Here is a 24,606-nt window from a genome sequence, read left to right as displayed (position 1 = left end):
TTCAGCTATCTTCCAATGCTAGTCTTTGCATCTGGGACTCCCTTATGCTTCTTATTATTCGAATGGCTGCTTTGTCACTCCTTTATAATGAATATCTCAACATCTCTTTCATGAAGACTTTACAATGATCCACTGAAAGAGACAGTACAATCACTTTAACCCAAAGTCTTCTTTGGGTCTCTTGTCCATGCTTTGTCCAGGCTTCCATCCCCAAGTGAAATTGTACATCTGTGTGTTTTATCGCTTGGTCTCTGCTATCCAATATATTTATGTAACTCCTCCCTGCAAGAGGCTCTCAGCAAGCACAGAGGTCTGTGCTAGACAATTCAGTATCAATGTTAAAGCTTTGACCTGTAAATGCTGGGCAATAAGGCTATCTTCTACATGGCTCACATAACCAATAAACAAAGTAGTAACATTATCTTGAAGCTTATTTTGCCACCCACCTTTGACAAATGTACACCTATCTCCAGCTAGTCATATGTCCACAGTGTGCCTATCTCAATTATATATAACCAGATTAGTAAATTTATTGCCTCAGGGTAATCTTTATCAAGCCTTGTACCTGTGACACACAAGTCAGACTGATTTGTCTGCCCTACTGTCAGAACAGAACTACTGCCTGTATAATCTCAGCTTTCTGATGCTCCTCTGTCCTGGGACAACTTGTGGTAGCCTTCAAACATATGCCACTGTGAATCCCAGCACCTCCTGACAATCAACAGGGCCCAGAATCTACCCTTTCACAGGTTTGAAGCAAGTTTCTATTCAGTTAGCCCAAAAAGACTACAGGGACCCTTCAGACTTGCTATAAACATCACAAAGGAAAAAAAAATTAAACAATCTGAAGTTGCTTCATGTTGTTCTAACTTCTGGAAATGCTCTTGTTGAAGAAAAGACAGGAACATGGGCCATGTTCCTGTGCAGGCAGCTGGGAATGCAGCGAGGTCAAAATCTCCTTTCACAAGCTTCCCGTGACACCACCACCGGCAAGAACCACGCGAGCTGCGAAGCCAGAGAAAGGCAGAATAAAGGCCTCATTGCAGGCGGCATGATGTCAGAGTGAGCTGGGCTGAGGAGTGGCTGAGTGTTTTTTTAATGCAATCTTGTTGTCAGAAAGGGTGGATGCTGCTATTCAGCTATGTCAGAAATCACCCAACTGCGAGTATCTATTCCCTACGTCACATCACCCACTGGGTAACATGAAGGTGACGTGAAATCCTGTGACTGAGCAGATCCATCACTGGTAGCAATCACTCCATGGCTGTGCTTAAAATTTTCCTATTTAAGACTTCCTTGTCATCTGACCTGTCTAAAAACAGGAGCTGTCTGCAAACTTAGATTTTGGTTTCAACCTTTCCAGAAGGCCCAGCGTTTTTCTTGGTAGGTCTGCAACCCGAGTTTAGGCTTGCCCCTGCTTCCCCTATTTGCAAAGCTTCCTGCCAAGCAGACATGCTGTATCATAATGTACTCTCTCTTGTATCATATCCAATTATTTCAGTGATCTGAAATCTCAATGAGAGACTGTGCTGTCCTGCTGTGTTCCAGGTATTACCCCACTGCAACATCTCCAAAGGGTCTGGCATTTTAGGGACTAGGGACTGTCTTTAAATATCCTGTCAGCCCAGGATGCATGTAGCACCTGTTTCACATATGCTACTGCAACAACGTTATGGCTAAGTGACAATCCTGACCTTGACTCCCCCCACTCATGTAACTTGCATGCCCAAAAGAAACCACTCACAGATTAAATTCTCTATTCTATTAGCAAGAGCTGGTGCAATTCACTGAAGCTACTGGCATGAGAGCAAAATCCGTTAATTATTAACTTAGATATTTTAGACATCTCAACTCTAGGGATACAGCATAAATAAAATTTCATCTTTTCGACTGGACAACTGATCCCAAGAACATCTCCAGGGATTTGGCCTGCCTTTTTGTTTTGTTCTTCTGTCCAACACACATTCCACCAGCTTTTTGTCCATTCAAGGACCAAGTCAGTCCAATCTGGCAATGTTACAGGCATCTTTGAACCCTACTCAGAAGAAGCCCTTATCAGTTTTCTTTGCATTACTGTCCCAGTGCTGTATCTTGTGCACACCTGGCAGATTGTTTCTAAATAGGACTTCGACCACTGTATGTTTTGCACTGCAGAATTTGGTCTGGCCCAAAGAGTAAATTCACGTCTGGTGTACCAATTTCACTGGAGCCACCCACAGGGACAAATGTAATCTACAACTGGTTACACATTTAGGGTGGAATGGCCTCCTGCACCACTGCTGAAGCTGCTGGAGACACGCGGGGTGTAATGGGTGGCACTATGCGCTGTCCTTACCAAACGCTTTGGCGACATCTCCTGGGCAGCTGCATCCTCCATCCTGCGAGAGAACACACGACAGTGAATGACAGTGAGCTCACTCAGGGACCCAGGTGAGCACTGGCACCCTGCAACCTGCAGCAGAACGGTCGCTGCTGAGGAACAGTGTGTCAAGAGCTGACTGTGCACCACTGCTATACATCCATCATCTTGGCTGAGCTTTCAGAGAATCCATATGATCCTTTCCATTGCTTTCCTTCTTTAGGCTCATTTACTCTACCGTATAGTCTACCACTAGTAATAGCAGCAATTCAAATTCCTGACTGCCATTTCCTAAATCATTCCCTGCCATTTTAATGAAAGGTTGTGTGATGCAGAGGTACCACAAACCCCTACCTTAAACCACCCAATACATTTAAAACACCTTTCTCAGCAGTTCACAATACATTAAAAGGTCACAGGGGGAGGGGTGAGGAAATATACCACCAGCTATGTTGGAGTTTGATCTGATAATCTCTAAGCAAATTGGGCAATCTAATCTTTGGTAAGTGAAAATGAATCTCTCATCAGACGCCTCACTTTTTGCTACAGGCTTCGTAAAGAAACGACAGCACTTGGAGATCTTTAGCATTTTAGACCTACGTGTTTCAGTTTCAGCGCAAAGCAGCTGATGAGGGGGGTTCAGTTGAGGGGAGGGAAGTTACATATGTGTGACAGGCCTGTAAAAAGAGGAATGGCACACAGCATAGCTCATCATGTACTACAGCTCTTTAGGGTTTGTAAAGGTGTGAGCATCGGATGAAAAGATCCTTCTACCCTACACTGCCATTATACCAAGAGAGCTCCCCATTCCTTTAATGATCAGGGCCTGTTGCAGACTGCCAACAGCTCTCCCGCTTTTGAAGCTACTCCTCAGACTCTACAGTTACCTCATTTTGCTTCACCTCCCTGTTGGCAGAAACGCACGCCTGTGTATGACCTGTGGCTGAGCACAGCCATACACCTCCACCATCAGCCATTTTAGAGCTTTCTTGGGTAGCTGGCAGTAGGGCTGAGCATTAGAACCTCCCTGTGGGCAGAGAAGGATTCAGACACAAACTGAGCAGGTGGATCCAAACCTGAGTGACTTTTCAAAGGGCATCCCACTGCAAACAGCACGCGGCAGAACTTTAAAGACTGCTATTCCATTTGCTGATAACCTCTAGCACATTATGCCTTTTGTTGAGCTAGAAATTCTTGCTGTCAGCTCCAGAAAGGAGTGCTGGGCTGACAGCTGAATCTCTCTCCTGTCAAGGGCTCGGCTTGTGCAATTCTTTCCCTCTGACAAGTTTGTCAGAGCCTGGAGGAGGGTGTTAGTGTGTGTGCATGTGTCAGGGAAGGAAGAGCTGAGATAGAAAGAGAGGTCTAATAATTTTCAAAGGATAGTGTCAGGTGTTTGTGTGACTCTCACTGTCTGACTGAGACAGGCTGGCTATGAATGCTCTCCTGTAGATGGGTTTCAGTCTGTTCTTGCTGGGTGGCTCAATGTCTGACTTTTATAATTAACCCAGTGGTGACACTGATGGAGGCTTTATGCTTTCAGAAGTACTATGGGGATGGGGGCCTTTGTGTGTAATCATTAATCATCGGCTTCAGAAAATAGCACTTTGAATGTCACCAAATTACAAATGCTGAGCCTGTTAAGAGACTTTCCCAAAAGCTCATCACTTACCATTTAAGATAGAAGGAGCCAATGATGATGATGATTCACATCACTTCTTTATCTGTAGATGTCTCTACTTACTTCACATAAGCAGGTAAATTTAATGATTCCCAGAAAGGGAAACAAAAAGGGGACAAACTAAGCTGTTATGCCAGAGGAACCTATATGCATTAAACCACTTCTTTCCATGTGAAAAATCAAACGCTCTGTTTAGACAGTAAGACTGTGCTTCTGCTGCATTGTCTTGGAGGCTTTCCCTTGCAGCTCAGCTTGTCTCAATAGGGGCCTGGCTCTGGATTCAAAATGACTTGTACAACTGCTGGGCTTCAGTCACAGAGTTTGGTGGAGGTTCAGCCTCTATCTCAGAGCCCCAGGGAAGTGTAGTTGTACAAATTCCCCTGTGAATTCAGGAGCACTGGCATTATTCTGAAGTAAGCCTTCTGGAAAGGCTGACCGGGGGCCTGTAGAGGGCATGATTCTGAGACAAGTGTGTGCTAAGCTGAAGGAGAGGGAGAAACAGGTTTCCAGTCAAAAGAATTATTTTAATGTGGCTAAAATAATGTTACTTTCCCCAGTCTTGTTCTCTGAACATATAAACCATTTTACAACAACAAAATTTCACCTGAGGAAAATAAATACTCTATGGAAAACCAGTATGAACTGGTTTGAATATTTAATATTATATGCAACTTATAATAAGCTTATAACTATGATTTATATGTTTCAAGCAACCTTTATAATAAACTGTATAACCAGGCCTTCCTACAGTATCAGAAAACAGCTATTTATTATGCAGAAGATATGTAAAGTATGTGGCATATACAACAGTAGAAACAATACATAATGGTGCTTTTTTCTGAACTACATATACTGGGCATATTTCTGTGTTGATAGTGTTCTGTGTGGAGGAAGAGATGGTATGGCAGTAGCAGGGTGAAGAACCCCTTAGTCATCCTTTTTACTGAATGCTGGTAGCCTATCACTCAGGCAGAGTGAAGGGGAAACATGGATCCCTATCAAATGATAGACGAAACAGGACAGATGCAACACTGTTTTCCATTCCCCACATTGCTAGCTTACTAGAATACGCAACTGCCTGTCTATCCAGCAGAGTAGTTCTCTGACCTACAAGAAAAAGAAACTTTATCTCATGTAGGGTGCTTCTGAAGGAGCACTCCTGCTAAACGGCCCCTCCACTGTAACTCACTGCTGCACTTTCTCAAGGCCAATGGATTAGTGAGAATGAAAATTGAGACTATTGGCTCCCAGACAAATAGCACGGGACAGAAACAGTGCCTGTATCTTAGACAGGGTTTCCTCTCTTCTTTCAGTGAGTCATGAAAGATTAATTTCTGAGGTGAACTTTGAGTCTTAAAGATAATTTAGCATGAGGAAAGCATTTGGTGCAATGTCACCTCCCCCTTCTCTCTGTGACTCTAGAGAGACACCAGGCGTTCGCTTGGACTATCATGTTTGCCTTAAAATTGTCACCTTCTTTGCCACATACCAGCCCCCAAAGTCATATATGATTACTTTAGTAATACAAACATTTGAAATCCCAATTTGTGCTGCCATCCTAGCAGAGCTACTGCAGAATGGGTTTCTAGAGTTCTGTGTTCCTCACAGTACTGTGCTCAGCACCATCACCTCAATCTGTGAGTGAGGCTTCTTTCCCTTCTCAGGTAAACTGAGCCAACAAGACAAGAAAGAGGAGCAATTTGATGAAGGACAAGACAAAAGTGGGTGCAAGAAAAGTGCCCCAAGGGACTAACCCGTATCACACCATCAGCTATAATCTACATGAAGATAAGCTGGTAGGCTTTGAATCTTTCCACATCCTTCCTTCTACTTCCATATTAATATAACAAAAAAACTACTGGACGTCTTTTCTCCTGCCAAACTAACATAGATAGTCGTGGTAATACTCTGCCTGTAGTGGTCTCCTTTGGCTGAGGCAGAATGTGCCCTTCCTGAATCTCTGTAATGACAGTAGTGAGACATTCTGAGGGATGCCATGTATACTTGCTGCCACTATACCCAATTATATATATAGACTTACTCCCATATGGTGTTTTTCCCACAGGAGGATACCTTTCTTTTATTATATTCTTGCCAGAACTCTTGCTTGACCATGCAGTTCAGCCTTCTTTACCCACTAAACACACCAATATCTACCTGAATGCTGCAGAACTCAGGCATAATATGCTCGCCCTTTCTTTAGTGTCCTCAGCTTGGGTGACAGTTGAGCTGCAGTGGTGCTAGCGACCTCAGTTACAACTGAAGGTAATTTTCTTGGCCCAGATGTTGTAGCAGATACTAAATTGCCCTCCTGCACTCACCCTGTAATGGCTAGGGGGTTGATAGGTCTGGGGTCACTGAAGCCAACGTGACCTAAGCAGGTCAGGAGTTGATCCATCCCCAAGATAGGAAAGGAGAGGAGGAATAGTACATAACTGTCTCATTTGCCAGACTAAATACTTACTCCCCATTTTACTGTAAAATCAGGATAATAACATTCTTCTGAGGGTTGTTAGCAGAAAATGATTATTGCAAAACTAGAATGGGTCTCTAAGCACTACTGCTAGGATGACACCTATAGTTACCCAGCCTTCACAGTAATGAGTCTTTCATGCTTTATTGCACACATGTTCTGCACACATATTTGTAATACTGACCAAGTCACAGAATCACAGACTGCTTTTTTTTTTTCTGCAAAATTCATATAGGGGAGCCATGGAAAGGAAGGAATGCATATGCATTAACAACAAAGAGTAAGAGAGATCCATCTGTAACACATACTTATTTTCCTGCTTCATTGCACCCACAGCTCCAAGCAATACAGTGAAGCCTTTGCCCATCCCCTCCTTCCTCAACAACACAACACACCCCTTTCCTCACACGGATACTAGTCACAACTGGGTTAAACAAATCAGGGCCTTCCAGTGATTTCATTCGGTGGTACATCTAAAATTCAGTGTGTGGTCTTTTCAAAGGCCACAGAGGGAGACTGCTGGCTGTGAGGGTATCTGTGAGCACAGCATGCTGGTTAGGCCCTATGCCTTCCTTGCTACCTGTTGGGATGCTGTAGGCTGCAGTCTAGCCAGGTCTGAGATCATGCTTACAGATTTACTTTTTCTGTGCAAGGTGAATCAGGTCTTGCTGATAGAACAGAAGCTGCCATTAGCAGGCAATAAAGACATGCTCTTTTTCCTCCACAGGCTAAGTATTTCCCCAGAATTTTGCGAAAACGTAAGTTGCTGAAGCGCCAGCCATGCTCAAAAGAGCCACCCCTGAAACACTCCTGCCCGTGCACAGAGAGCTCTGTGAGGATGCTATCTGAATCAATCCAGCTACTAGGGCACAGATGGGCTCATATTGTTTTACCTTGTACTCCCCTCTACTGCCTGCCTATCTCTCAGTTCCACTCCCTGGGAAAAGCCATGTTTACACTGAACTCATTTTTCAGAAATATTTTGTAGGAATGACTGTTTTCTTCCATTTGAAAACACTACCAAGCTTCCCATTCTACTCACATAACAGCCTACTCCATTCAGGGAGCAAGAAGCAGCTTTCCAAAGGCAAAAACAGGAGCCAGGAGCTCAAGTCTTTTTAAAAATTAAAAGGAGTTAGTTTCTTTACATTTACATCCCTACTGACTACCCAAGGAGCTAGTATAGAGGTCAACCAGAGATGACAGGATAGACTTTAACATGCAGAGTATTGGACTGTTTGATTCTCCTGCTCCATACAGTTTGCACAGTAGGAATCTGAGAGTAGATGGCATTTACTTACAGAGATGATATGTCCTTTCAAGCCATGTGCCGAGTCAGCACACTCAATAACAGCACTTAGCTGTGGATAGCCCACCCCTGTCTTAATCCGAGTGGTACACACAGAACCTAGACAAGAAAATGAGAGTTAAAAACATTGCCCATAAGGCTGACTGAAAAGATATATCTTATTTTTCTTGTGGAAAAAAAATGTGTTTCTATCTGTAGTACTTTCCCCCTCAAGAAGTCTCTACTGCCAGTGTTGGCTTCTCAAGGATAAAAGGAACACACAGGAACTTCAGGTTTGAAATGTTACCACACTGCTTCATGGGAGCTGTAATTAAGGTGACTTAATATACCCCCTTTCTTCCCCAGGGACATGCTTCCCAGTTTAGGTCTCATGCATAATGCTTCTCACTGAGGGGATCATGCATCACAAGACATCAAATCTGAATAAGGTCCATGAACAGAAAGGGGACAAAAGAACCAGAGTGACATGCCTGAGACTAAGCAGCAGTATTTAATACCTGAATATTTCTTCCAATAAACATTTATATCTCCTTTCTATGTGTGTTTTAAAAAATAATTCTCAGGGAAAACCTGTGTTTTTATTTTTTGTGATGATTTTGCACGAGAGAGAAGAACCCATCTTTCTGCCTAATACTTAAGCAGAAATATTTGGTTGATCACAGTAGTTGTGAATATGAAAAAAAAAGCATACAGCATTTAAAAAGTGAGATAAGTAATCACCCAAAAGCTATATAGTGTAATATTACAGGAAATATACTAATTACAATTGATTAAACTATATTTTTATACACATACACGATGCATGTATATATAAAAATAAAACTATATACACATATATAAGAAACCCACTTCAATTATGGTTCAACACGGTAACATGTCTATATGTCTTTTGGAATACCTTCTCTATTTTTCTCCTCATATTAGGAGTCAAAATGAGAACTGCTTTTTGCCTGTATGGGTCTTACAATTTAGGATACAGACCATAAAGTTCTGAATGAAAACAAGAATTTCAGAACAGATTCTAAACCAAATGCAGTGAAATCTGGATCCCTTCACCCAGCTCCAGGTATACCTGAGCTACCAGTAAAGTAAATTTCCAAAGATCTTTCAAAAAACTGATAACATGAAAACACTGAGAAATATTTCTGCAAAGAAGGATGAAAATTAGTTTTAAAATAATCTCCACAGGGTTATGTACTTATATATGCGATGCTTTAGAATAAATCACTGCCACTTTCCACAGGATGGACAATTATCTGGAAAAGAGGTCAAGATCTGATCTTCTGTGAGGAACATTTGTTACTTATTTTGGGTGGTCAACTTGTACAGATCTGTTCAAGAAGATCTCCAGGGAGGGCTATACAGCACTTCTGTTTCCACTTTAAGGCTACAAGCTGTGATAATTCTTCTTTCACATCTGAACTTGCCTATGACAATTGACAACTCTGCTGTTCATTCTTCATGGATTTTGCAGTATATATTGTCTGCTGTCTTCCTGGGCACAACTGCAACTTTTATTACATTTGCTCTGCTCAAATTATCAATTCATGGACCATAACTATTTGGCACTGTAAAGTAAGGAATCTGCCTGCACTGCACTGGCTGATCACAGCTATTCTGTAAGTGGCACTTGTGTTAGCCAGTTTAAAATCTAGCCCACATATGGTGACTTCAGCTGAAGTCTAAGAAGAAAATTGTAAGAGGAAGAAGCACATGAAGAAATGCACAAGGGAGGGAAATTAAAAAAGGGAAGACAATATGGCAGTATATGCCACAGAACAATATTAGGGAAGGGAAGGTAGGAAAACCAAAAAGTTTAGGGTCCTCCCATTTACCCATGGGAATGTTGCAGTGATAGGTACATTAATGTAAGCTTTAGCTCTCAGGCAATAGTAATAGATAGAGGCAACGGCATCCATACTTCGCAATTAATACCGTTTCATCTTTTGAACTGATGAAGGCATTGACAAGATGGGCAACCTCAGCTTAACAGAACACAAACCATATAGCTATTCAGAAACTCTTTTATCTTTTCTTGATAGAAGTGGATACCTGAACAGAGTATCCTTTGAGCTTTTGCTGGGATGACTCAGCCTCTTTTCAATGGGCTAGAAAGAGTTCCTAAACACAACACATTATGAATTATAACGTCAGCATCCCAGGCAATTCAGTGCTTCCAATAGCAGGCATCTACACTGCCAGAAGATGCAATATGTAACACTTTGCAGTACAGATCTCTAGTATGCTGTTCATGTGTATCTTAAACATGTGCAAAAGCACTGTTACTTATTGACCCAACTGGGTCTAGGCATCCTAATGGGCAAGCAAAGAGCATTATACACTGGTTCCATCTAGACAACTCCTTGTAACAGTGGTAACAGAGGGTCATGAGGATGACATGGTGGCTAGAGCACCTCCCATACAAGGACAGGCTGCGAAAATTGGGGCTGTTCAGCCTGGAGAAAAGAAGCTGCATGGTGACCTCATAGCAGCCTCCCAGTATGTCAAGGGGGCCTAAAAGGATGCCGGAGAAGGACTCTTCATCAGGGGCTGTAGTGACAGAAAAAGGAGCAATGGGTTTAAAATTAAACAAAGGAATTTCGCATTAAATATAACGAAGAAGTTCTTTACTGTGAGGGTGGTGAGGCACTGGAATGGGTTGCCCAAAGAAGTGGTAAACACTCCATCCCTGGCAGTGTTCAAGGCCAAGCTGAAGAGGACCTTGGACGACTTGGTCTCGAATGAGAAATCCTTGCTCATGGCAAAGGGGTTGGAACTAGATATTCCTAAGGTCCTTTCCAACCCTAGCTATTCTATTATTCTATGACTGGATTTGACTTACCTGGTCCGATACCCACTTTAATAATATCTGCTCCAGAAAGAATAAGTTCTTCTACCATCTCTCCTGTCACCACATTGCCTGCCTAGACAGAAGGAACAGTATCACATACATGGTAGATTTCAAGACTACTGCAGAAAAGACTAATGATGATAATGTAGGGAACTATGTAGAGTCAGAAAGAATACCGTTCACCATACTGTTTGTTCATTGCGCATGCCAGAGAGATTAAACAAATCATACAGGTACATTTTCAAGTCCAACAGATTTCATGATTGGTCCAGTTAACCCTGATTCTTAAGATCCCATCAGTATATCTGCTTTATCTTCCATCTCCCTAATCCTCACAGAGAGGCTCTCAACCACACCATTCCTAACTGTAAGGGCTATACAGCCAAACTTCTCCCTTACACAGTACAACTCCCCTACCTCTCCTGTCCTGCCTATCCCTCCTGAACAGCCTATAGCCTCCATCCCATTTCCCTACCTTACTTAGTGAGAAAATGTTCTGATCTTATTTTAAACCCTGTCAAATCTCTATTTCCTTTAGGGTTCAGTATTTTGATTACTGAAGGAGTAACAAGGTATTATTCCTGCCATTTTGTACACTGGCGGCAAAACTGGTATGTATATTCAGACTATGCAACCCTGCCCTGACAAGTGGTCATGCTTAATGCTGCAGAGAAAGGCTGTCCTGACAAGAAGATGCTCCCTTTATCCTGCCCCAGAGCATCGTGTCTGCTGCACTGCCAGGTGACACTCTGACATGGGGGTGACATGGCCCCCCATGTGCAGCCCCATCTGCTGTGGAGATTTGAATTCAGTATCTAGAGATGCTCAGAAAACCTCTTACGTAATGATATTCCAGGACTGAGCAAGTGTTTGTAGCAGTACTAATATGGGAAGAGCAGGAGGCAGATCCTAAAATCCTTACTTTGTATTTTCTAAGTTTTTATTGAAACAAAACTGCTGAAGTCAACAGGAGCTAATCAGGGAATATTGGTAAAACCTATTCTCCCCTCACTGATTTTTGGCTCTTATTTCACCGTTTATTTGTTTTTACTGAATTTTACTTCCCCCTTTTATTAGTCTGAAACAGCTGACAACCCACCATCTGAAGCACTTATAAAAACAATGATACTGTTAGGCAGCAATTTGTGGTCTATGACACAGGACCACTTAACTTTGCTCAAAACTGCACAATATTGATTAAAAATAAAATGAAAGAAAATAGAACAGACAGGAAATAAGGAATATATAATAGGTACATTGTTTCCAGCTAAGTGCCGCTTCCTTTCTGCTCAGTGGTAATTTGGTATACTAAGTGTTGTGCACTCCAAGGTGGGGTGACAGCACACTGCTTACAACACTAAAGAAGTGATTTACATCTGGAAGACAGATGACTATCTATGCAGTATAACATGCAGCACATTAGAACTTGGTGAAATACTGGAGCACATGCAACAAATTCATGATGAGAAATGAATGGGTATTAAAGTCAGTGGCTCCATGAGATTTGGCATCAAATACGTATCTAACTTAAAACAGCAGTGTTTCTTATTAGCAGAGCACAGTGGGTTGTCAAACTGTCTCTTCAGAAATGCAAACTAGACATTTAATGCTAAGTTATTGCTAGAGAGGTTGGAACTCCATATTGTTGATTTAAAATGATTATCCTAGCAGGAAAAAGCCCTTTTGTCCCCAGCATACATTTTTTCTTGGAATGCATGTATACACATAGGTGGTTTCTTTCTGAATCTGCAGATCCCTGACAAATTTTCAGGGAAGACATGGAGCTCTACATAGCAGACTTCAACCTGCCAACAACAGGCATGCTTCTTCCAGGTATCTTTTGCAGACCTCAGACAGCACAAAAAAGCACCACTACATGATAAGTGACAGTTACCTGTATGTGAAGAGACCCTAGTATCACAGCTGAAGAGCAGGGAAAGCCATTTTCTCACATTCAGCTGAACTCTACTTCCACTGAAAACAATGCTTGCTTTACCATGATGACAGCAGGACAGCTGAATAGAGGCAAAAGGGCTTTTGAAAGCCCCACCTGTACGGTAAAGCCAGAATACTTAAACTAAAAAAAATGTGAAAAGGTGACTATTAAAAGATTGAGACTACAGAGGCGAAAACCCCTTAAAATGAACTAAGAATATAAAGCAAGTAAAGTAATTGTAACTTGTACAAAGAAGCCACTACAGACCATACATTTTGTAGTGTATTTGGGCAAGTAGTCAGGAAACACAGTAATTGGCAGAAGTATTGTATTAGTGAGAACCATGCTCATCTTACAGCTCATGTATCAATGTATTTCTAATCTGCTGCAAAACTGACTTTTTGATACAACCCAGTAATTACCTTACTGTTAATCTAACTTTGGTACCCCTGGCAGTAAATTTAACATTATCAGTAACAACTGATCAGGTGAAGTCAGGTAAACTACCATGCTTTCAGTGTGGTCAGTTATCAGGGGCTGCAAAAAATTACCATGTCTGTGGGCTTGGCCTTACACACTCAGGGCAACATTCCACTGTACTGTCATTCAGTGTGAGGTTTCAAGTGAGTGACACCCTGGCTCATTCTAGCACTATCCAGGATGACTGTACTGTGGGTCAGTCCTGAGGGAAATCCTGGCCTCAGGAAAGTCAAAGAGAGTTTCACTACTGACTTTAATGGGATCAAGATTTCACCTAACAGGATTATAAAAGCTACAGCTTCTCTAACAGAGATACAAAATTAGTGAACACAGTAGGGCAGTGCCTCTGAATTTCAGTCAGGCATTTGATACAGTGCCTCATAAAAGCCTGCTATAAATATCGACTCACACTGACTAAGACAGCAACACTGCTGCACTGATTGAAATCTGCTGGCAAATGGCAATGGATCAAGCTGGGGAGAAGTATCTGTGACAACAGTTCTCAAACTTTCTTCTTGTATCCTAGAGGAAAGCACAGTCTGTGCCTCCACACTATCAGAAACACTGCCAAAGGACACTTCCCACCCACCAAAGCAAGGGGTGATTTACCGTAAGATGGAGAGATGATGCCCTTTGTGACACTGAGGTGGGTGTTTGCACTCAATATTGTGACTGACCCTAAAGACCCTCAGTATCTTAACTGTCCCCCACCCTGGGATCCCACCTGGCCCCTGCTCTGAGACCCCAGCCCTGGTGGACACACCATGACTGCACTGACTCTGCTGCGTGCTCCAGAGATAAACAGGGAGCAGTATGCATAGGCTTCTCTGATTGAATTCTGCCTCTACTAAGGCCCTGAAAAGCTCTGCTACTGACTTCAAGAGGAGCAACAGTTTCTGGCTCATGCTGTTTCCCTGTGCTCCTGCTTTGTGATGCCACTTGCCTCCCTCTCTGGCTCACATCTGCAGGTGCTACTACATCTGCAAGTGTGCTCCTGCCCCAGCCTTTTCCTTCCTGCCATGCTCCGCATTCCTCTCCCTAGGGTTTTGTCTGGATAATGAACAGAGAACATTACGAAAAGAGAAATTCAGGATAAAAACTTGGCAAAGCTTCCTGGCAAAGATGTCTTAGCTTGCTAAACAGACTTCCAGTGAAATGGAAGAACCCTAGTATCTACAACTATACTAATAAGGGCTACGCTTACTGTAATTTAAGTCTCTGACCCTTCATGATGAATGTCAACTGAAGTTTTGCTTTAGACTTTAGTAAGTAGGCAGAACACAAGCACATGATGCTGTGCTATAACAGAACGCCCCACTGGACCATTACTCGTGATTCTGGGGGCAGTGCTGCATTCATGGTACTCTCAGGAGACTTGAATACTGCTTCTTCCTCCATCTTCAATCTAACAGGTTATTTAAGGCAAGTCATGTTGCACCTTTGTGCCCCTGATTGTCTTCTTTATCTTTTGTGTTCCCTGGAGAAACTGATCTTCTTTGTAAATTAATAAGAAAGGCAGGAGTGTAAAGGGCTTGTGTCAAAGCCAGGAGGAGAAAAATGAGGTAATGTGATAATAAAAGCAAGTATCTAAAAAGGCAAAAACATTCCTTTGAAAGGCTGTTACACAAGAGACATCCTCCATCTGCACTAGAGTACCAGCCACAGACATTACTACGTTAGCCACAGTTGCTTTGGTCATCACCTTTCAGTCTCAGAGCTGAACTCATTAAGTGGCCCCTGGGAACAGACATTCCCTGAGACCCAGGGTTGGGTTACTCTTATGTACTGCACTGCAGCTGACTGTGAAATGAATGGTCATGCTGAGGAAAGCAAACAAGACAGCCTGCAAGGTCCTGGAGATCCTTTCCATTATGAGAAACCTTCTGTATTTACATAGCTATTTAACTGCTAATCCTTTTGTTTGAAAGCCACAACAGCAGAGAACATACTGCAGGCATAGCATAGAAACATCAAAGCAGACAGAACAGGAAGGAGCAGGACATGTCTTCCAGAGTACCATAAAAAGAAGCCTAGAGGAGCTCCTGCATTTCAGCCAGGAATAGCCTCAGAAGACCATTCTGGCACAGAGCATAAACTCAACTCATTTGGAAGTGGGGTTAAGATGTCTGTCCCTACTTGAATCAGAGACTTTCAGGGACTGCACAGACTCTGGAGGATTTGGAACACAGAAGGTTTTTTAACACCCCAAGTTTGTTAGCATGCTCTTAGGACTAGAAATTATCCCTGTTCAGGACATGAAAAACATAAGCCATACTGAACCACATTCAGAGGAAGGAGCTACGATCAAAGAAGGCAACTGAAAAGGTCAGGGCTGTAGATGCACCCAAGGAGGTGGTGGCGGCAGAACAATAAGACTTGAAGTAGCAATAACCTTAGTCACAGAAACGGAGAAACTAAACAGGTAGCTCAGCAGATGTGGGAGGTGGATGAAACTGGGTTAAGGACCTTGGACTAAAATTTGGGCTAGATACCCGACTTGGACATTGGCCTCTGGGCAATTCATCTTGGCTGAGTTCCCTCCTCAGTTAGCAGTCTATGTGGAGATGGGGAAGGAGGAGACATACTGTTTTCTTTCCACTTCTAATTGGAAGATCTATTCTTTTTAACTATGTGGTTTAAGCTCCCTCCCACAACTCTTCAAGTCAAAGACACTGGGGTAATCATGTCACCAAGGACAATAATTCAGATCGAAGGCAAAGGAACAACTCCTTCCTGTTCCTTAGCAGTGAACATCAAGTTGAAAGCTCAAAAATCCTACATCTATCATTTCATGTTTCCAAAACCTCTCCCCAAAGCCATGGGAAATATGGCCATACCAAAAAGGTTCTTCCATCTGCTGGTAGCTGTTGAAGGATGCCTATTCCTTAGCTTATGGTAATCCAGAACCCCACAGGCATTCCAGCCCACTTCCATTCTCCTATGCCACCATCATTCAGAGGCAAGAACACTTCCTCTGACATGCGAGGAAGGAATGCACTCTTCCCTGAGCTGCCTGAACATGCAGTTCCCTATTGAACTAAGTCAGAGTACGCATATATGACCATTTTTACTTCACATTTACTTTAGATGTGTGAAGCGGTGCGTCTGGCATGAAAAAGTGAGAAAGTGTTGCCTAAACACATGATTGTGGGGTTTTTTTTTTTGCTTGAATAAAGGCTGGTAATCTCATGAAGAGTCTACTGCTTGTTTGAGAATTTCTGCTATTCTCATGGAACAAATTCAGACCCATTTCTTTAAGGGCCCTAGGAAACAAGCAGGAGAAGTAGGGTTCTGCTGTAAGGAGTCCTGTGTCAATGCAAACATCCTACACTCCTGGTGCAAAAAAGGGCTGAAGGAAATATGGCATTAGCACTCTAAGAAAGGATAGTAACATCACAGAAGGTACATGAAAAGCCCCAACATTGACTGTTTTGCTCCCTGATGACCCTGTCCACAATTGCCCTGTTCACAACACCTCTATGAATTTTATCATAGGCAAAGATTAGTCTACATTCAGCTGCCTTCATAGTGATCTTATAGATGAAAGAGCCATTGGCCTCTATTGGCCAGAAACGCTGATGCATTCCCACAGCAAACCTCTTGATTTGGATCACCAAAATAAACCTATATACTCTATAAGTCACATCTGGTGTGGAAAGGAGGATGCAAGTAGTAAAAAAAAAATTGGATCTACCCAGCCTGCCATGCCACATCAAACTGTTGTATGAGAGCACACACTGAACATTCCCACAGAAATTATCAACAGTGGAAGACTGACAATGGCAACATGTTATTAAACAGCCACCATTTGGCTCGGAGTCAACATCTTGCTGCATTTAAAGGGTACTGAATAGAGCTGTCCGCACACATTTGTCTGGAAGGGTTTTGAGTCAGACCTTTCTTTCCTTCTCTCTTTCCTCCTCTCTTCCATTCCCTTTCATTAAATGAGCACTCAGAGACTGATGGAGCTACCACTGAGGTGCTGATTCCTACCAACCAAACCCTGGGCCCTATTCCTGGACAGAATTCCCACACACCCCCTCAACCCTTGCTACACACTTACCATAATGGTGTGATGTGGGAACAGGGCACGGACAGACTTCACAAACTCCACAAAATGCTCTGAATAGCCATTTGCCACATCCAGGCAAATGTATCTGATAGGTGGAATGGCCTCCAGAATACTTGTTAACTTGTCCAAATCAGCTTTTCCGCTACCTGAGCTTGCTGCTACATGCTAGAAAGACAGGGAGAACAAAAGAGAGTAGTAGCTTGTCAAAACTGGCATAAACACACAGTTCATGTATCTTTACCTGCATAGTCTTGGGACAACTTGTGCTGGAAACTAGTGAAAATCACATTACATACTAAAAAATAAATACCCTTCTGCAAATATTAGTATGTCATTCTGTTTCGGTTTAAGGCTCTAAAATAAAGCAAAATCAGCATTTTTATCAGTTCTTAATTCACAACAAGGTTCTCATAGGCAAATATGATCACCTGAGGTGAATGAAGGCTCAGCTGTACTCATACTAACACAAACACAAAAGAAGTCCTTACTTGGTATATTTCCAGGAAAGCAAAATAGCAAAATTTGTGGCACTGACAAGAGTGGAATCTGGGTCTTTTAAGTTCACCAAACACACCCTTGAAATCCAGAATCACAGAACAGTTGAGCCTGGAAGGGACCTCTGGAGATTGCATAGTCCAACCGCTTGCTCAAGCTACCATTTAAAACAAACAGATTTCTTCCTCCTTTGTCTTCCTGTAAGTCCTTTCCAATAGAAAAATAGTTTCCACAGCTACTGGCTCACAAATCCTCTGCAGTGACCCAAGGTCACAGAGCAAGTCACTATTTAATCACTAGGAGATTCTACTCATAATGGACTCACACAGCTATTCTTTTTAAACCAGGACAAGCCACTTCCCTTGATGCATATAAGAACAGCAAATATCTTCATTCCTCAAAACTTCATTTGACAACAATATTCCCAAGAGACTCCAGTGTATGTGAGTTCAGAACAAAGCAATAAACCATAATAATTTACAGTATGAAAATGTACCTCAAGGCATTCTGGGTGATTGGCAGCAAACAGTTTCCACTCTTCCAAAGAATAATGCTTGTGAATTGCAGTGAACATTGCATGCTAGCAAAAATAAGAAAACTGATATTAATGTCCAAGTTAGACATCTTTCCCTCTGCTCCGAATAACAAGATACCAGAAATTCCCATTTTAAGTATAGGCTCCTCCTGCTTGAAAAAAGCAGTAACAGTGAGTAACAGACAAAACCACTCCAAAGAGCTTTTCAAAGGTAACTTAGCATACTTAGCTGACCTTTCGGGATCATATTTCTGATGTGTTTCATGAAGTTATCATCAATATTTTGAATGTGCTTAAGCAGTGCAAGAAAGTAATCTGAGTCTTGAGGACAGAGGCTAGTTAACTCATGACTCCTGACTGCTGCAGCTCTATCTAGTAACGTCCACTTTCAAAAATGTTGTCACTTAATAGTTTTTCTCTGGAAGGTTTGTATTTTCACAATACAAACCTCAAAAAATAAGCTCTAAAAGTTCCACGTGAAGCTGAGTTACACCCAAGATGGAAGCTTGCTGGTAAGCATCTCCACTAAAACTATCTTGTATCTAGAGCTGTAAAAGCACAGTTGCTTTGCAGTGAAACACCACCTTCTTGTTCTGGATTTTTTAACTCACGCCCCACTGCTCACCGACAAACATAGGTAAAAACTAACAAGGGCTGCTCACAATCACCCAGTGGCTTCCCAATTGTTGCAAAAATAGAATCAAGACTTACTTTTGCCATAACCACGGCCATTTCAAATGTCCCCACAGTGTCCATGTTTGCCACTATAATGGGAATTCCTGTGTATGTCTGTTTGGAGTTGCGGAAGGTGAAGGTCCGTGTAAGGTCGACCTGCAGTGAATAGGAACACATTCTTTTAAGAAACTGGCTGCAATCTAACACGAGTTTTGCTACTGACTTCAGATACAGCAGGTTTAAATACTGCTTCTTAATTTTCCTCACATTTCCTGTTCTTCCTCCTTTCATTCTACTATTACATCATTTATTTTGCTACAACTTCTGCCTTCCAAGCAAGAAAATACAGAAGTAAAATAATGTTTTCTGTGTTAAAGAGTTCTCACTGGAGAAAAAGAGAATAAAAATTAAAAACAAAGCAAACAAACGAAAAAAGAACACGAAGTCAGAAAGGATTGGAAAGAAAGGACACTGAGGACTGTGGATTATTTTATACAGAAGTAACCTCAGCTGTTTCTTTGGCTGCCCGAAAAGCCCAAGTTGTATTCCCAGCTCCACAGAAGTCAGAACTGGAACTCCCCCTGTGTCCCGAAAGCACAGAGGACTTTCTTCCAATCTCTAATATAAATGACAACGTAATAAAGTAAGCAAGGTTGACTACAGTTATCAGCACTCTTGCCATACAACAGCACCAATCATACCCTGGCTTATTAAACCATGAGCTACTAATTTCTAAGTTAATTTCTTACAACTACATCATCCTTTAACTTCAAAGTTATTTCTTCTTCAGCATCCTGAAACAATCAGGCATTTTGTTCCTTACATTTGCAAGAGGTAATATCAAATTTAGATCAGTTCCCACTGGTCTACTTAGCATCTTGCAAAAAGAGGGTAAAAACTCTCTAAGAAACACGCACTGTTAAGATGTGAGGTTAGTCTCTTTAGTAACAGTGAAAATGAAGGCTCTTTCATAGTTTTATTACTCCTCACTTCAGCTTTAATCCAGGAACATTCAGAGATCTGAACTGAACTGCATCACCAGAAAGGAAGCAATATAAAAAAATATAAGACTTTGATTATTCATTTACAACATGTGTTGAACACTGTCATACTGCAGGCTACACTATGATTGTTTAATATGGTGGGGGAGTTTATTCCTGATCTGTAAGAGAAAGAAGCTGGTGCCTCAGTGATATACTGTGAAATGGGTTCTCATTTTATATAAGCTCATAAGGGAAGGGTCACTTCAGTGAACAAGCTAAGATACATCTTAAAGGAGACTCATCCTTCTTTCCATTTACTATCAGAGAAGCCAAATTCTCTACCCATCACTATGACTTATTTATGAGAAGTTTTGCTGCAGAAAGCATGAGAAAATAGTATGAAGAACATAAGTATGAAACAGGTATGAAAATTTAATGCATTTTGCTTCACTTTAATCCTATTTATTAACTAAAACCAAGGGAAAAAAAGAGAGTATCACATAACCAGTTTTACAACAGCACCAGAACCACTGCTTTACATTTTTACAGGGGAAAAATATCTCTTTCAAATGAACTTAAGAAAGTAGAGAAAAAGAGCACACTGAAGAAAGGAGTGAGGCAACATGAAATCTATGGAAGGCCATTACTCTTTCAGTGACTCTTACCTCCACTTATTCTAGCCTTTAAATGATTTCTTTTAGCCAGATGTCCAGATGGATTTTGTGCAATTTTTAACACAACTGATAATATTGCAAGAGCAGGCATTTATGAGGGATAACTGTGGAGTATCCCCTAATGAGGCTTTTGGTTTGTAAGAGTAGGAGAAATGGCATCCTTGGTTGGAGGTATTTATGGGGTGCCCTCGTTCTCCAAAGAGCCAGTACCAGATATCTGGGAAGGGAACCTAAGAAGAAGTCAAGTTTTGAAAGACTCTTTTCATAGCCTACCTTCCCAGGTCCCAGGAAGCTGATGTTTAGAGACTTTCAAAGACACAGGTCTCCCCCAGTCCACTGTAATAAATAGCCACTCATAGACAAAGAACTTGCCTTGTGAATTTTCCATTCCTTCACACCTTTAGCCTCTCCAATACCCCACACCAATAAATTTCAAAAATGAATCATATGTTCCATAAAAACAACCTTTGCATGTTAATTTTACATTCACTACTTCCTCCTTCTTGTTTTATGACAGTCAATAGCCACTTCTCAATTTCACCTATTCCATTCCACTCCTCACTTCACAGCCTTCTAGCATATCCTCCACAGCTGCTCCTTCTACTGAACAGTCCTAGTGTGTTCTGTTTTTATCTCATGTGGAAACCAGTCAATACTGCTGATCATCCTGGCTGCCATTTTCTGCACCTATTTTAACATATTATGCTGTTCTTGTTTAGTGATCACCAGAACTGTGTGCTCATGACGAACATACTGGGGAGCATCACAAAGCTAACTGGTTTTCCTTAGTTCCTCTAGAAGCACTTTGGGCCATCTCTTTGTCTCCTTCCTGAGCAGCAACAGCTAATTTATGGCTTGGTGTTCTATGCATCATGAGAAAATAACTTCTGACTCTAGGATTTCTCACCATCACTCAACAACAGTAGAATTTTCTTCAGAAAGAAAAAAAAAGAGATTTATTTCCTAACTCCTACCTAGATCCTCAACATAAGAAAGTACTGGGATACTGGCTGCTCTGTTAAAGCTCCCTGGACTTATTTGAATTTACAAATTTAGATTAATGACTAGACTTTCCACAGGACACTTGTTTGGTGAATGGACAGCCTGCAGCAGCAAGTCCAGCAAAGAGAAGCATAGAAGGTATGTGAGTACCAAGACCCCACTGACAGATAATGCTGCTCCAACTTCAATCATTGCTTTAGCCAATTTTGACACTTGAATTTAGGCTTCAAATTTTCTGGTATCCTCTCAAAAAGAGAAAGTGATCATTGAAAATGAAGACAGTACAAAGAATCAAAACCAAGTACCAACACAGTAGACCTTCAAGAAGAGCTGCAAACACCCCAAACCGCCTCTCTATGAAGCTGACTTAATCCTAGTTACTGCATAAAAAGCTATCCTTGCACAAAACAAGGCATTCACACCAGAGAAACAGACGCTTGCTGATACAAGGTTCAAAGCAGCAGCTTGCTGGGTAACAGGCACGGTAGTGTGCTGCCTCTGTTCCTCTGCCAGAACTATTTATTTATATTCTTGTTTTGAAGCAGACTGAGGCTGTCCGTTTTAGATCTGGCTTTCACAGACACTGTTTATTCCTGTTGCTACAGCCTCTGTGATGGTATCCAATTTCTTAACCTTCATCGGTTTTCACTGACCCGCCTCATGACATGCACTTTTTCTCATGTGAAAAGGGTTTAACAGTTCATCATACCCACCCGTTACACCCCTGCCATATCGGCTCGTGTTCCTCCTATCGTTTTCCCTTCCCAGCAGCCCTTCTTTCCACTGCCTGCAAGAAGCTAAATATACAAGACACTGCACTTGAAGGAGCCATGTGTCACTCGGTGGAGCATAGCTCCACCTGTTTGCCAGGCCAGCACACTGAATTTTGAAGAGAGACCAAGCAAATTGTCAGAAATGGCCTGCAGGCCTTAAGCGCAGTTAACTGCACCAAAAGAGAGGAGTTACTCAGCTGGGACACCGTTCTTTGTAAATTAAAAACGACTACGAGATTACCTTTCTACCAGGAGGGGCTCTCCAATGGCAAACACTTTCATAACTGCAGAAAGTGTTGCTTAGTTGTTGCGTTCAAAATCCTTTGCGATAAGCCTGTAATAAACATCGCTATCCTGCTTCCTTTTCCAGTCTTGTCTTTCTTACCTCACCTGATTTGTCTCGGTCTCTCTCACAATTCTGCTTCCCCTGGAGAAAAGTTTAATCCTCTTTCCATCCCCCAACACGACGTAATTCCTTCATTAGTCAATCTAAATCCTTTGCTAACCTTGGGGTTATGTGAGGTAAATGAGAAGGCACCTTCAATCCCGAGGCGGCCATCTTTTTTCGTAGAGGCAATCCTCAAGGGAATTCCTGGGGTCTTTCCTGATCCCTGCTCACAAGTAACTACAGCAATATCCCAGCTAACAGTGGCCCCGGGCCACCAGGGACTCTGAGCCCCAGGCAGCCTTGGTGACAGAGGGATGGCTGGGATATCCCCACACAGCAGAAGGAGGCAAGGTCATGGGGGTTAACTCAAGTGAGTGTGAAACGCACCCCACATTTTCTCCTGATGGGATCCCAGCCCGGCGTACGCTGTGCCGCGGGAAGCACTCCCCAGCATCTTCGCTGGTTGTATTTTTCATAAAGAGCACGTCAGTTCCTCTGTAACAGCACTGTCCGCGACCCCCGGGGCTGAAAGCGAAGGTGCCCGTCACTCCGCATCTCCCGCTTTTGAGGCCCAAGCTGCGAGGCGCATAACCGGACACCCCCCGGCCCGGAGGGGGGCTGGCAGAGCTGCCGGTTCGCCGCTGCCCCCACGGCAGGCGGCCCCCTAGAAACCGGAGATCACCCCCCGCTCAGCGCCGCAGAGGCACCTGTCAGGAGCAAACAATCCGCCCTTCTCCTCTTCCCCCCACCCCCCTCTGTATGTTTGCTGAGGAGCAGGGGAAGGACAGCGCGGCACCAGCTCCAGTGCCCGCCGCTTCCAGCTCCGCCGGGGCCGCGGCTCGCCTCTCCAAAGGGCGGGGTGGGGGACACACACACCGCGGGCTCCGCAACGCTGGCCTCCTCCTCCCAGCAGCGGCGGTATCCCCCCCAGCCACGTAGAGGGCGTTTCGCTCGGGGAGGGCATAGCTACGTTAGAACGAAGAATAAAAATAAAGCAGGGGGGGAGGGGGTTAAGGAAGTTAGGCTCTGAGACCGGGGAAAAGCATGCTGGGTTCGAGTGCCCCCACCTCTGATCGGCTTTTGAGGCTGCTTCTTTTAGGTCTGAGCAGGACATCTTTAAAGTCCAGTTTGAGGTCTGCGTCTACCCGGGGCATCTTGCTGGGGTGGCGGGGTGAGGGGATCGAGGCTCTCCTGGCGGCGGTGGCTGCGGTCCCTCTGCGCTTTCTCCGCTCCGCTGCACCGCGCCGCCTGCAGAGCCGCACCGGCCAAAGCCCGCGGGCAGCGCAAGAAGCCTATTTATAGGGCTCGGGGAGCGCGGCGGCGCGGCCCAGGCCCCATCGCTTTATGAGGAGAGGGTTGTTTTTAGCTGGGTAGCCGGCCACCCCTTGCCCTTTATCCCGCCGCAGCCACCCCTGCGTCTCCCCGGGGCTGGGCGCTCTGTGTGTGGCGATGGAGGAGGGGGGGAAACGGGGACAGGGCGCCCCTCCGCAGCCGCCCGTGAGGAGCGAGGCGCGGGCACCACCGGCAGCACAACCTCCTTAAGGGCAAAGCAAGGGCAGAGGAAATGGCAACTCCATGTGACCGAGCGGGCGGCCGCCGCGTGTGGGAGCCCGGCGCTCCGGGCGGTCGCTGAGGGCTGGGCTCACATCTTGTCCCCCCACACAAACCTTTCACCGCCCCGGGCGACGGTTAAGGACCGACGGTTCGGACCAGCCGCCGTCCGGAGCAGGGGCGGCCCTGAGGCGGCCTCACCGACGGAGGCTGGCGGCGCTCCCCAACGTTTTTAGGGCGGCTGCTGCACGGCCCCAAACTCTGCCTCCAACGATGTAACGGGGCAGCCTTTGGTCTCCATGGGTTCTGGTGGAAACCCGACTGGGCCAAAGCCTGGCCCACTCCCTGACCAGCATCCTCTGGTAGAACTGA

At 43.6% G+C, this 24,606-nt stretch overlaps 1 protein-coding gene across 3 annotated transcripts in view; it reads right to left on the bottom strand.

Moving 5' to 3' along the window:
* The window catches only part of GMPR (guanosine monophosphate reductase), a 37,485-nt gene extending 13,149 nt beyond the window's left edge, over positions 1–24,336 (bottom strand). For 2 of the 3 annotated variants that reach the window (XM_057424429.1, XM_057424430.1), the window contains exons 1-7: positions 23,751–24,336; positions 18,900–19,019; positions 18,150–18,233; positions 17,150–17,323; positions 10,662–10,743; positions 7,812–7,918; positions 2,336–2,378 (exon numbers count right to left, since the gene is read on the bottom strand). In XM_057424429.1, the coding sequence (XP_057280412.1) occupies positions 2,336–2,378; positions 7,812–7,918; positions 10,662–10,743; positions 17,150–17,323; positions 18,150–18,233; positions 18,900–19,019; positions 23,751–23,837 (697 nt within the window). In that variant the 5' untranslated portion in view covers positions 23,838–24,336. Of the gene's footprint in view, positions 1–2,335; positions 2,379–7,811; positions 7,919–10,661; positions 10,744–17,149; positions 17,324–18,149; positions 18,234–18,899; positions 19,020–23,390; positions 23,416–23,750 lie in introns of those variants that run through there. The other variant, XM_057424431.1, reaches the window with a different exon arrangement.
* Positions 24,337–24,606: the final 270 nt, after the last annotated feature.

This window comes from Pezoporus wallicus, unplaced genomic scaffold (genome assembly GCF_028554395.1).
Source record: "Pezoporus wallicus isolate ANWC-B61680 ecotype Strahan unplaced genomic scaffold, APGP_CSIRO_Pwel_v1 contig_5485, whole genome shotgun sequence".
NCBI lineage: Eukaryota > Metazoa > Chordata > Aves > Psittaciformes > Psittacidae > Pezoporus > Pezoporus wallicus.
The sequence above is the reverse complement of the archived record's forward strand: the minus strand, read 5'-3'. Positions and strand labels throughout refer to the sequence as shown.